Source organism: Arachis duranensis, chromosome 8, assembly GCF_000817695.3.
Source record: "Arachis duranensis cultivar V14167 chromosome 8, aradu.V14167.gnm2.J7QH, whole genome shotgun sequence".
NCBI lineage: Eukaryota > Viridiplantae > Streptophyta > Magnoliopsida > Fabales > Fabaceae > Arachis > Arachis duranensis.
The window spans coordinates 29528096-29540924 of NC_029779.3; the positions used below are offsets into that span (position 1 = coordinate 29528096).

Genomic DNA, 12829 nt, shown 5'->3' on the forward strand with positions numbered 1-12829 from the left:
AATTGGGGAATCTGTAGACTTGGTTTTTCCTTTCATTTCAGTATTATATTGTATCACCATGCAGCCACTGTTGCCTCGTGTTTAGGCAACAGCACTGGAATTGATCCAAAAGTAGAACACTGTATGTGGATCATTTCTTCATCAATGGTTTGTGCTTAATAGACAGGCTCATATGTACAAGATCATCCACCAAAGAGGGAGAGAAACCTTACAAAACTACCTAACACAATCTTCTATGGCAACACTTACACATACACCAGATGAATACACTTGACTATAGCATTAGCACCTGCATCTCTTTCCTTGACTTGTGCAGGTGCCTCTTCGTTTCCTTTCTTCATTTTGATTCTGATTCCTCACACTGTGTCGACTCATTTATCATTCCAGCAAATGGAGCTTTAATGGGACCTACACCTATCTAGGCTATTGATGAATAAGTCGACACAATATCTAGTGCAAATGAGTACACACAACTCTAAACTTATCTCAAGACTCAAGACACTTCTCTCTTTATCTTGAGAGTTCAAGGTATATTGGTTGTGGGCTGTTTATGCCTCTTCAAGCCATATACCTTCCAATGGAGCTAGGTATTGCAACAGCAACTTGGTTTTAGCCATAAATATCTTCTATCAACTTTTCAACCTGAGAATCAATTTGATTGAACCATGTTAGCTCATCTGCAGAATCTTAAAAAAAAAGTGCCTCTTTTTTTGAGCTTTGTAGGTAGAGCAAACTGAAAAAATGTAACCAGAAAAATGGTTTCCAACAAAGTACCTAGTCATTGATTGAATTAAAGAGCATATTTTGACATTCCAAATGAAAATATGCGAAATTCAGGTACCAACAAAGTAATTGGAACTAGGAGCATATTTTAACACTCAAAAATCACAACTACAAAATGAATAAAAGATGCCACAAACCTTTTGCACATCACGAAACATGTCTACAAGACCACAACTACAAACATCACAAATGTCCATAACAATTGTACATTCCATACATGGTAAGAAAATTCAATTCCCATTTCCCAATATAACAACAATGGACTTAAATGCACTTATGTTTATGGTTTAAAAAAAGAAGGCAACGAACTACTCTTGAATTTCCCTCCAAGTTTCTCATTTGCTTTATTAGGTTTCAGTAATGCGAGAAATACTTCTTAGGGGAAAAAACCGTTATGACCTATAGTCCTGTAAGTAAAGGTTCTCTTCTCCAATTTACCAAAATGTGAAACTAAAAGAAAAGCTCCTTAGTATTGAATGAATAAACCACGAGAAATACTAGCAAGTACTTAAAAAAACATACAAACATGAATACTAATTGAGGAACTAAAACAAAATCACTTAAACAGTAAAGAATGGAAGCATTTAGAAATGCAGTATTGCATACAAATTTCAAAACTTCATGCCACCCCACAATCGACATTGCACCCCCAAAACAAACCACAAAATCAGCAAAAACATATTAAAAAATAACAAATCACACAGAACAACGACAACATGCATTCTTGTTAGTCATTACCTTTCAATCCTTGAAAAGAACCGATTTTGCTATGCGCATCAACGGTTTCAAGCAATCAGGGCTAAACTTCCTCGCAAATAGATACGATTCGGAGTTGTCCGACTCCCTCAGCCGCCCGATCAGCTCCGGAGACACCTCGGAGCTCCGATAAGTATATGGGTGCCCATTAACAGTGCCAGTCCAATTCACCCTCGTTAGCGTGTATTTTGTGCAACCATCAGGATCCGCCATTGACAAGAGAGTTGGAAAATAGTGCTCCTCAGGGTAGCACTCATCTTCTCTGTAACACGGCAACTTGAACTTCCTCCATAGCTTCCGATCCGCGATTATAAGCAGAGCGTGTTTTCGGGTCAGAGTGAAGAACTGCGATCCGACCCGGAACTTCTCGAACGGAACGTCCGGCATCATCGCGTACCTCCCTCTTGCCACGTACCGCTTCCACATCCTCGGCGTCTTTGAGATGATCTCGATGAAACTCCGGTATTTGGTTCGGATCCCCGGTTCGGATTCAGGTTCGGGTTCGGATTTGTCGAAGGTTTTGGAGACGAAGAGGGAGCGGTAGACGTAGCGGAACGAGTGGAGAGGGATGCAGTGCTGAGATAGGACGGCGAAGTATGCGTTGGCAGGGTCGTCAAGGATCGCGGTGGCGAGGAGCCGGCGCGTGGCGGAGATGAGAGTGGGTGAAGCGCGGTAGGTTTTCTTGGAAGGAATGAAGCGGTTGTGGAAAACGCCGGAATCGGGGCGCGTGATGTTCACGGTTGGGTCTGCGTGAACGTAGATGTTGTACAGGTTGGTTGGTTGGTTGTGAAAGAAGCGATCCCATAAGGGAGCGAATTGGATGTCGGTGTTTGTGAGGAAGAGGAACGCGATTTTGAAAGAAGGGTTCTTCTTTGTGGAGAGGTGGAAGGTTCTAGAAGGTTGGTTGGGGTGGTGGGAGAGGGAGATTGCACGGCGGAAGAGGGCCGCGTCGTCGATTTCGTCGGAGTCGGGAATGGGCGGACTGGGGTGGAGGTGGTGGTGGTGGTGGTGGTGGTGGAGCCGTGGTGATAGTGGTGGTTGCGGTGGCGAGGGTGAAACCGGGGATTGTGAGTGGTCTGGAATTTTGTCAATGTGAGTAGAAACTCAGGTAAAGGTGATGATTAGGTGAGTGGAAATGTGGGAAAGATTTGAGTTTTGGAATTGTGGAGCAATGGGGTGTGGAACTGAGATATCGATTTCGATTTTAGGGTTGAGAGTGTGTGGGTGTGACTGAGAATGCTTGTTGTGCTGTTTTCAGGAGTAAACAGAGTGAGGAAGAAGAGGATAATATAGTGAGAGAAAGAGGCTTGAGACTTGAAACGAAGATGATGAGAGAGACTTAACCTTTGTTGAGCTGAGAGAGAGAGAGAGAGAGATGAATTTGGATTATGAAATTAATTAATTAATTGTTATTTGGGTTTGGATTTTGGTTAGGGGGGTGGAAGGTGGGTACAAGGGGGGTTAGGGGGTTTTCTATTTTGGTTGAAAAAGCTCCCTAACTGACGGTGGAGTCAGTGAGGTTGGCGCCTCATCAGTCATCACTCACTCACTAACTCCAACACTAACGCCGTTTATTTCTGTTTGAGTAATTTAAATTCTAATCACTGATTAAATTCGATAAAAAAGATGCATTGTGTGTGTGTAGCTGTAACCTGGCAATCAAAGGCGGCAAAAACAAAACATTACAAACAGGATTGATCGGTATTATCGATAACTTTGTTTCCTCTCTTTAGTAAGCTAACAATAACGATAAGAAACTAATAGTAGCAGACTAGCAGTAACAAAGAAAATATAAAAGGTTAAAAAAAACGTTAACAAGAAGGTTAGGTAATTAATAAACATAACTCAGAGTGACAGCTTGATGTGTTGACTTTGAAGAGGGTAAGAGCAGACATCATCCCAAAAAAGATTAGATCTGAACGTGGAGAGCATCAACCCATCCTACCTTCTGAGATGACAAGCAATGCAATGTCAAGACAAATGTGTGTGTTCTTGGAAACTGGAAAGATCATCTTAATACTCATCTATTTATATATTAACTAAAAAGAAACTTTACCAAATTCTTCTTTAGGAAAAAATTGTATAATAAAATTTAAAAAATGATAAATGAACGGATGCTTTATTTCATATTTAATCCCTGAAATCAATTTTACAAAATCATTGAAATAATCAACTTCTACTTATCATTATAACTTTCAAATACTACTTGTAGACTATTTCTCAACATAAAAATATCAGCCTTCTATTATACGGTGATTTCATTTGTTTCCCCAAACACTCGTAATTCTGATGAAACTATTTTTCCCCCAGAAAGAAATAAATAAAAATACTATATAGTTATTGTACGGAAATTGACTACTAGAGAACCAAAATCTGCATATATCACCAAATTAAATTTCATGCTCATTTGTTAGCGTTCTTAAGATTTGAACATAATAATAATAATAACAATAATAAATAAATAAATGAAACGAACTGTAGTCATCTTAGGGCAACCCATTCATTCAAACTCTCAAACACTACTAATTTGACTATTACATAGATGAAGCACTTCGGTTTGAAACTTGAAAGGAGGCAAAGGTTCATGCAATTAACTCAACTAACTCCACTTAAGTATATGCCTTGTGTTCCAAGCTAACAGAAGAATACAACAATAGCTTAACCACAGTAATATATGGAAGGCAACCCACACTGAAAGGAATACATTTGAGCATAAATACACCACCACATTATCACGTAGCTGAACAATAAATACCAAATAATTACAACAAAGACGTGAATCAACCGGAAATATCTTATTCTCATCATAACAGAAGCCTATATCATTATCATCAAAATCGAACAGCCACATCAAAGTCTTCTTCATGAAGGAATTTTTGGTAAGTGACGATTGCAAGTAACCACTCAATGCTTGGCTTTTATATGTACAGACCAAAAACTGGACATGTCCCAATGAACAAATGGAGCAGTTCCTCTTGGGATTCTTGAAACTACATACCTGCATGCTGTGGAACTGGCTGAGTAAGATTTACATCCCCTCTTCCATTGACCTTAGGTTTATCCCTACCGAGCTTTTGGGCGCTGAGTGTTCCTTTGACATTTGTTCTATTAGGATGTCTTGCTGTTTGAGCCCCAGGACCTCCCCCTGCTAATGTCAATCAGAAATAGGATTTAGAAATGGCTGTTCCTATCCTAACATAATTGCAAAATGGATTTTGGCATTGCTCATTCTGCTAATATCTACGCAAGAATTTTAGAACAAATATGATATTTACATGAAGTATGCAATAAAAAATGCAAACTAATTCACTCTACAAATTTGAATGATGCAATGCGACTTGGCAAGTAGATAACCTTATTCCTAAGTAACATTTTAGGAGATTAGATTAACAAAGGCAGGAATTTTTCAACCTATAATGTGGGGTATGAATAGAATGAATCTTCAGCAGAGATGTCTAATACTTGTAAATTAATGAGTGCCAAAACAGGTATACACATTTTTCCAAGATATATCATCTGTTTTCTACGATGTTGCCCTACATTTGTAAATGATGACTATATGGTCACCTAGTTGTGGGTCCTTTGGAGCATTACTCTTCTAAAAGTGAAAGAACTGGCTGAAGTGGAATGCAATTATTGGGTTTGTCCACCCAATAGGTTTTTTTTTTTTCTCTCTTTTTTCAGCCTCTTGTAAAGGCGCAGCCTGATCCCCAGTGTACAGGAAAGGACAAAAATGCAGAGAAGGATAACAAACTCACCGCTGTTAGGCAGAGATAATCGTTTTTTGGCCTGCTTATCTCCTTGAGAGGTTCTCTCCTTTGGATTACTACGAGATCTTGACCCAATCCTGGGTTTTGAATTGGCTTCTTCAATAGCATTTTCACCATTTGGCTTAACAGCCTGAATGTTCACTACTTCCTGCAAGCCTGCTGACTTACCAGGTGAAGAACCACAGCCATCGGAAAGAACCGGTCCAGCTTTCTGACTTGCAGGTTTTTGATGATTGTTTGACAGAATTTGTTTGCTGTTAGCACTGGTTCCATTTTTACCATCCATTGCTCCATTTTCATGTACCATTGCTCCCTCCCTTAGATTAGTGTCAACAAAACGGTTCTCCCAAGGACGAACAGCCATCCATCTTTCCAACCAATTCCAGCCCCAGCTACTTTTATCTGGTTCAAATCCAGATGAAGCAGCCTGGTGTCTTGATCCTGCCTGCCACTGTCAAGGAGGAAAAACTATAAATATATACCCGGAGCATGTAGATCAAAGAATACAAAATGGAAATGGATCAGACAATACAAAGCCAGTGATCAAATGATGGGGAAATTATTGAACAACAGTTATGCAGTCATTTTACTTTTAGGGGTTTACTGTTTAATGTTTATAAAATTATGTTTAAATTGGTTGGTTCAGAAATATATCTTGTGCTTAGTACTTGTAAGTCATATAGATAATTTTATATGCAAAGTTGTGTTCAAGATGTAACTAGACATAAAACAGAGATCTAAATTACCCAAGAACCTCTTAAATAATGCTTTAAGAACTCAGCTTGAATCCAAAATTTCATAGGATAAAATAAGCAATCACTAGTGTCATATGACTGAGAATAGCTTAAATACAGCAAGGATTTGAGCTGGATTGGTATTTTTAATGATTCTCTCTTGAATTTCAGAATTTTGTACATGCAAGTTGAAGAAAATTTTGAGTATGATGTCTACTGCCTGCATAATTCAACATGCTCAATGGATCTTTACCTGATGAGCTAGAGCATATGCCATGGCTCTCTCACGTTTAGCTGCAGCCTCCTGCCTCTTCAATATTTTAGCTTGGATTTCTTCTACAGATCCCACACTGTCACACCAGCCTTCCTGTATTGCACAAGTACGATTATAGAATGGAATCTTAGCTGCTATTTGCCATTATTAAAAGGTTTCTTGGACAGAAATGATAACAAGGAAACTGGAATTCAATTAAATTAGACATACAAGAATGACAGAGTACCCAGAAGATGCCAACAAGCCATTTGATATAAACGACTATATCATGTAAGGTCAAATGAATGATTGGAAATTTGCAATTGGGCTTGTGAATGAGGACCACAAAGGGAGAAGGCAGATCCTCATTCCTAAATCTTAATCAAAACAATTGAACCACTCATCTCCTGATCTCCATGGTGAATGGATATAATAATATAAACCAAAAAACAATCAAGGAGATAGATATTCCTCATTAACAAAGCAACATCACTTTAAGAGTAGTGCTCCTTAGTCCTTACTTCTATTTCTCGAACACGAGCTTCATTTGCAAGCTGCTGCTGAACTTTCTGTTGTTCATTCTGACTCTCCAATGCCAAGCGGACACGCCTTGCCCGAACACGAGCCTGAACCCTCACCAAAGCTTGCATGCAACGCAATGTTATTGCAGCTTGTTTTCTTACTGCATGGCCTCTTACAAGGGCCTGAAGCCTTACCAATCCTTTCAAAGCTCTTAGTGCTCTTCTGGCCTGATACATACAACAAGTTCCAGCTTGGTTGAAGTTGTTGGCGACATAAGTAAGATTCTTAATAGAATATTACTAAGCCATAAAGTAAAGAGAAAACACCAACCCTCCAAATAGATGTGAAGCAAGATAAATAGGTAGATATAAGTCACTTCTATTCAACCACAATACAGTATTGTCTTTAATTCAACAAATTTTTCAGAATGTATATTCCATGCATATAAAAAAAAATAATAAACAAACAATTCAGTTCTTTCCTTCTTCTTGTCTGTTACTTAAAGAATTCAAAAGAATTCAGTTTATTCGTGATAAGATAAGCCAATTTGATATAGAAAAATTACCAGGAATCCTCGAAATGCTGTTTGAATGCGAATGGCAGCCCATTCTTCCCTCATTATTTGGTGATTATGTGCAGTATCAAGAGCTTGTTGAGAAGTAGAAGGTGAATAATGGACATCGGAGTTTGAACGATCATTATCATCTCTGATAGGCAGAGTCACATCATCATCAAGCTCATTTTGAAGTTTACCATTATCAAATTCAATCGAATGCTTTCTTTGATGCCGAGACTTGCCAACCTTCTGATCATTGAGAAAAAGGAAAGCTTAGGAATAAGAAGGAGAGAGAGAAAGAGGACGAAGGAGATACTCACATTTCGGTCCTTCTCAGAAGACTCTGCCTTTTCAGACTTCTTTAGACCAATCAATGATCTAATCCATTTCCCTGAGACACCCATTGTCAGTGAAAATTCAATTTATCTCGATCGAGTGCAAGCCTGGAAAAGTGTTACATGGCCTAGTTAATGAAAAATCAGTTGATCATAATTCATATACAATCTTAATGGGCATATTCAACTATAAGCTATGGAAACGATGAAGCAGGTAGCAAACTGTCAAAGTACAAGCTTAAATGAAAACATCTATATACAAATTACAACTTATTTAATCCTATCACTGTAATACACCTTCCTTTCAAGCTTCATAATCTATATTGGTCTGTATTTCTTGGATTTTTTTCCAAAATGCTAGCAATTCACTAGATAAGATAAACCATAAGAACATTGCTTTTAACTTTTAAGTAATCATAAGCAGTTTCGAATCACTGAAAAGCATGATTAATACAGGAAAACAGATTCATTTAAGTTGAAGGCAAACAAGGTAGCTAAACATAAGGTGAAAGTGCACCTTGTGAAATGACTAGTTGTCTTTTTCCTTTTCACCGTTGGACTCAAACCTAAACAATATTTTATCAAGACATTATCCTTGTATAGGACTTGGACTATATGTACAAAACATGGCACTCACGGGTTGAACAGCTCCAATATCAAAAACAAAATTTGGTGCTATAAGGAATGGTGCATAATTTGTTAATCAAAACACACAAGGTATTCTCTCAATGCCATGATAACAGGAACCCGAAATAGCGAAATGCTATGAAGAACTCTACACTACACTACAATATAGGAATAATGCTAAATATGTGCTCAAAACAATATCGTAAGTAACATAGAACCAAAGTCTTTGATAATTTATACCAAGAACAAAAATACAATTAGCTGTTAAACACACTGCAGAGACAACATCCAATCATAAACAAAAAAAAATAGTAATCCCAGCTAAACAAAAAAAAAAAGGGAAAAAAGGAAGGTGAAAAGAACTGTGTACTTTTTCCAAATCCATGTGCAACAGTGCAAGTAATCGTAATTTTATAAACTTGAATTATTACAGGAAACACGAAGCAGAGAAAACGGATCATAAAAGCGACAGATATTAGTACAAATTTCATCAATCGAGATTATGACATGTAAGTAAAATGATAACTACAATTAATAGGTTGCTCATTAATCACATCCGCGACAGATAGATTTGGTTTACTTTAAAACAAACTAAGTTCAATTAAATTTTGAATCTGAAGAGCGGAAAAGGAAGAAGACAATAAAAAGTTCGTGTAGATCCCTAGATCGCAGAATTGAAGCAAAAATCACCTGAAGTTCATAGGGAGAGAAGCTGTAACTGAGTGAACTCGTCCTCGGAGAAGATAAGAAAGGTTGAATCGTTACTGAGTCAAGCGAGTCAAATGCCGATGCCGAGTTATCACTCGCCACCGCTTGAGAGGATTTCTATCTGAACTTGGGAGTGGACAATAATAATAATTTATTTAGAATAATACTAATTTGTTGTTTCTTTAAATTACTTTTTAAGTATAATTTATTTATTAATCTTGTTATACCTAATGCCTAATTGAATATAAGACATTTTAAATTCTCATCAAATCGAATATATAATATATGAAAATTATTTTTACACATAACAAAAATTTACATGTAATTCTTTTATATAAAATTATTAATTAAAAATAATTAAATAATTTAATATATTTAATTAAATTATTATTTGATGCCTCCCAATTATTAATTTTAATAAAAATACCGTCTGTCAATTAAAAACTTAATAAAAGTAGTCAAATTCTAGTGACATATACCGTACGACGAAAAGCCACTGATAAATCGTAACTAATTAATAGTTAAAAATTTCGATAATGATAGCCTAAATGTATCTCATCTTCTAGACATCTAATATGCATGAAAGATAACTAAAAAAAATTAATAATTGTATGATACATTCCTCATTTCTATGATACAACAAAATATATCTTTCTTTTCTAATATTAAAAATAAAAAACGCTAGATGAATGTCATAACACTAATAGTCACTCATAGAAATATGGTATAATCTCATATTCACGTTTATAATTAAATTGGATTTAAATATATAACAAAATTTTGTAAACAATATAATGAAACTTAATTATTCATCTTTTAAAATAAATAAAATGCCTATAAATATGCATCAATATAATACATGATGATTAATTTAATTATACTTTCTGATACTCACATAACATTTTTGAAAAATTATACGCAAGTGAAGAAAAATAGATATTTAATTTAACGGGTATATTAATTAATATTAACATTATAAATGGTCTAATTAAAGTTTTAAAAGTAATTAAAAACTTCTAATTGAAAAAAGAAACAAATCAAGGAATATCAATAATCATTTGTGGGGCAGAAAACGACGACGTATAGCTGTCAACGGGTGTGGTGGGGGAGGGACAAATTCCGAAGGAGTTAATCACGGGGTCGTGTCACCCGTAAACGGAGTTCCCCACCTTTATGATATCTAATCCAACTCTTAATTTATTTTCAATGAATTGACCCCATATAATCATGTTTATTGTTTAGTTTATTTATGGAAGTGCTCATTTGCATCCAAAGTGAAGCAACTTGTTTTAATTTGAAAGTTTCAGAGCTGCTTTCATTATTCAGTTTTCTTTTCAAAATTATAATCATTTTTCTAATTTATCTTTCAATAATTGCAACCATCGGTTAGATCAATTTTGGATTTGGTTAGCTTGGAAATATATTGGTCTCTTATTCTTTTAAAAACGTCTTTACAAATAAAAATATTAAATTATTTTAAGAGTGTCACACCAAAAAAAATTATTTTAAGAATTAATATTTAGATTGGTCTTTAAAATTACACTCATGTTTCAATCTGTTTGTAAAAATTTCAATTTATTTAATTTGGTCTTTTAATATAACATCCGTAAAACAAGTTAGATCATTCTCTGTTTTTGTCAAAAAAGCGGTTAACGACGTGTTGAGATAGATTAAACGCTTGCTACATTAGATTTTTAACAGATATCTAATGTGATAAGTAAAACTTTTTACCTTAATATGTTCTTTAAAAAACCCTTAAAACCTCTAAATAAAATTAGGATTATGATTTAATGACTTTATAGAGAGAAAATTGAGATATAAAAGTTTCAATTGCTATATCAAATAGTTGTTAGAAAGTCTAATAACTGTTATTCATTTTAATATGTCGTTAACAATTCTGTAACGAAAATAAGGTCATGGACCAATTTTTTTTTTATAACACAAGACCAGTAGCGGAGCTTAGTTCAGACAAGAGGGGCCATGGCCCCCCCAAACTTTTTATAAAAAATTAGTAGTACTTTTTTAAAAGATAAAAAATAGTTTAATTGGGTTAAATAATTTATTATGACTTAAAGTATCCAATAAGTTCAATAAACAACGCTCCCTCTATTTTTAAGTTCAATGTCCTTATAATTTCTTTTTTATATATTCAAAATTTTATATAAAATAATAATAATAAATCAAAGAATTGATGCATTTTTTAAGAGGAAGGCTAATATTTAAAAAGAAGAACATATAACTTTTATAATATCAACACCTGTAGATAGTTCTTCTACTTTAATGAATCACGAAGAAAGTGAGATACGATCTTCAAAAATTCAAAAAGTTACATCTGATCAGTTTGACTTTAATTTTTTGGAACGAGACATTGGAAAACGGCTTTAAATTTAGCAATATCACCCAAACCAGAAAGATAAGGTTATACGAGCTTATCTTAAATGGGTCCATATCAAAAACATCTTGAAAATTATCCTCTATCTGGCCCCCCAAAATTTTGTTTCAAATTTTGCCACTGCACCCAGTAATATACCAAAACATAACCTTTTGTCAATTTGTGTGTCAATTTCATAAAACCGGACCAGATTTCTTTCAAACAAACCAGTCACAAGAGAACTAGCTACAATCAATTATTAAGACAAACTAGCAACTACAATATAAATAGCAGAACAACATATTCGAAAAGGAAGATACAACACCTGTCAGAAGATCGCAAGTCCAGTCAAGCTCTCAAACGCAACAATACCTTCCACACTTCTCTATTTTGTATCTTGAGTCAATGAATCAGTTTGCATTTTCAAATCAACAGTTCTCTACTATTTATGGAGACGGGCTTGGGATGCTTGGCGCGAATGAGTTTGAAGTCGGCCAGCAGTTCTAAAGCAAAGAGGAAACTGTACTGACAGTGAAGAGTTATAATATTCGTCAGGGTGTTGACTACAAAGTGTTTGAGTCCAATCAATTGAAGTATCATGGAAAGTGTGTACAGTTTGGAAATGAATGTAACTGGCTGATACTATGCGGCAGAAAAAAGGCTAATGGAAAGTTAGAAGTACAATGGGCCGCACACATATCTAACAACAGAGATATCCATTAATCACAGGCAGCTCGATTACCATATCATATGTGCATCAATTCTATCATTTATAAACCTCATTTATAAAAAGGCAGCTCATTTATCAGAATAAAAAGGCTTTTGAATTAATGCACTATAAACCTCATTTATAAAAAGTAGTCACCTCAATGCAAGCGGCCAAATAATGGTGTCAAACCCCTTGGCTGAATGTGGAAAACAAAAAAATATCCAATACTGCAACAATGCTAGTGGCCCATTGTAACACCCTAATTACCCTAAGTCTTACCTCACATCGTAAAGCAAAGGTTAATCAGAGGTTACGACAGTTCTAAACTCATACAAATAATATATAGAAGAAATAATATAGTTTAGAAGCCCGATGAAGGATATAGCTCAAAAACCGGATTTAAAAAGCACAAAACGTACTCACGAAGCTACAAACTTAACGCACAAGATATATATATATATGTGTGTGTGTGTGTGTGTGTGTGTGTGTGTGTGTGTGTGTGTGTGTGTGTGTGTGTGTGTGTGTGTGTGTGTGTGTGTGATATAGCAAAAGATAAGAGTATAATAACATAAAGGCCTAGCCACGGCTCGTGGAATTTAAACCAGCTAGTTATATACAAACCATACAGAAACCTGACAGTTAAAAACAACTTTTACAGTTTTTCTCTCAAAATAAGCCTCTTGGCAAAAGTAAAATACAAAAGAT

At 35.5% G+C, this 12829-nt stretch overlaps 2 protein-coding genes across 4 annotated transcripts; both read right to left on the reverse strand.

Moving 5' to 3' along the window:
* On the reverse strand, positions 1 to 3551 carry LOC127741244 (glycosyltransferase BC10-like). Its single transcript, XM_052253327.1, has 3 exons — positions 3485 to 3551; positions 1522 to 2615; positions 1 to 642 (listed from the first exon to the last, which is right to left on the reverse strand). The coding sequence occupies exons 1-2, from the start codon at positions 3549 to 3551 to the stop codon at positions 1525 to 1527; spliced, it is 1158 nt and encodes a 385-aa protein (XP_052109287.1). The 3' UTR covers positions 1 to 642; positions 1522 to 1524.
* Positions 3552 to 4025: 474 nt separating this feature from the next.
* On the reverse strand, positions 4026 to 9178 carry LOC107462005 (protein IQ-DOMAIN 5). Of its 3 annotated transcripts, none has more exons than XM_016080558.3 (7): positions 9027 to 9178; positions 7695 to 7817; positions 7384 to 7623; positions 6818 to 7045; positions 6297 to 6410; positions 5298 to 5760; positions 4026 to 4684 (listed from the first exon to the last, which is right to left on the reverse strand). In XM_016080558.3, exons 2-7 carry the CDS (start codon positions 7776 to 7778, stop codon positions 4530 to 4532), a joined length of 1284 nt encoding a protein of 427 aa, XP_015936044.1. In that variant the 5' UTR covers positions 7779 to 7817; positions 9027 to 9178; the 3' UTR covers positions 4026 to 4529. The 3 variants fall into 3 exon arrangements, with proteins under 3 accessions (XP_015936044.1, XP_015936041.1, XP_015936042.1); XM_016080555.3 differs by having other exon boundaries at positions 4026 to 4687; XM_016080556.3 differs by having other exon boundaries at positions 4026 to 4687; positions 7695 to 7837.
* Between the last annotated feature and the right edge of the window lie 3651 nt (positions 9179 to 12829).

Coding starts and splice junctions, on each gene's coding strand:
- LOC127741244 (XM_052253327.1), bottom strand. CDS start 3,551: ATGATCTTTCCAGTTTCCAAGAACACACACATTTGTCTTGACATTGCA. Junction 2,616..3,484: donor ATTGCTTGTCATCTCAGAAG/GTAGGATGGGTT, acceptor ACAAAATTCCAG/ACCACTCACAATCCCCGGTT.
- LOC107462005 (XM_016080555.3), bottom strand. CDS start 7,778: ATGGGTGTCTCAGGGAAATGGATTAGATCATTGATTGGTCTAAAGAAG. Junction 6,411..6,817: donor CTCGTGTTCGAGAAATAGAA/GTAAGGACTAAG, acceptor TGTGCAATACAG/GAAGGCTGGTGTGACAGTGT. Junction 5,761..6,296: donor CATATGCTCTAGCTCATCAG/GTAAAGATCCAT, acceptor CCTCCTTGACAG/TGGCAGGCAGGATCAAGACA.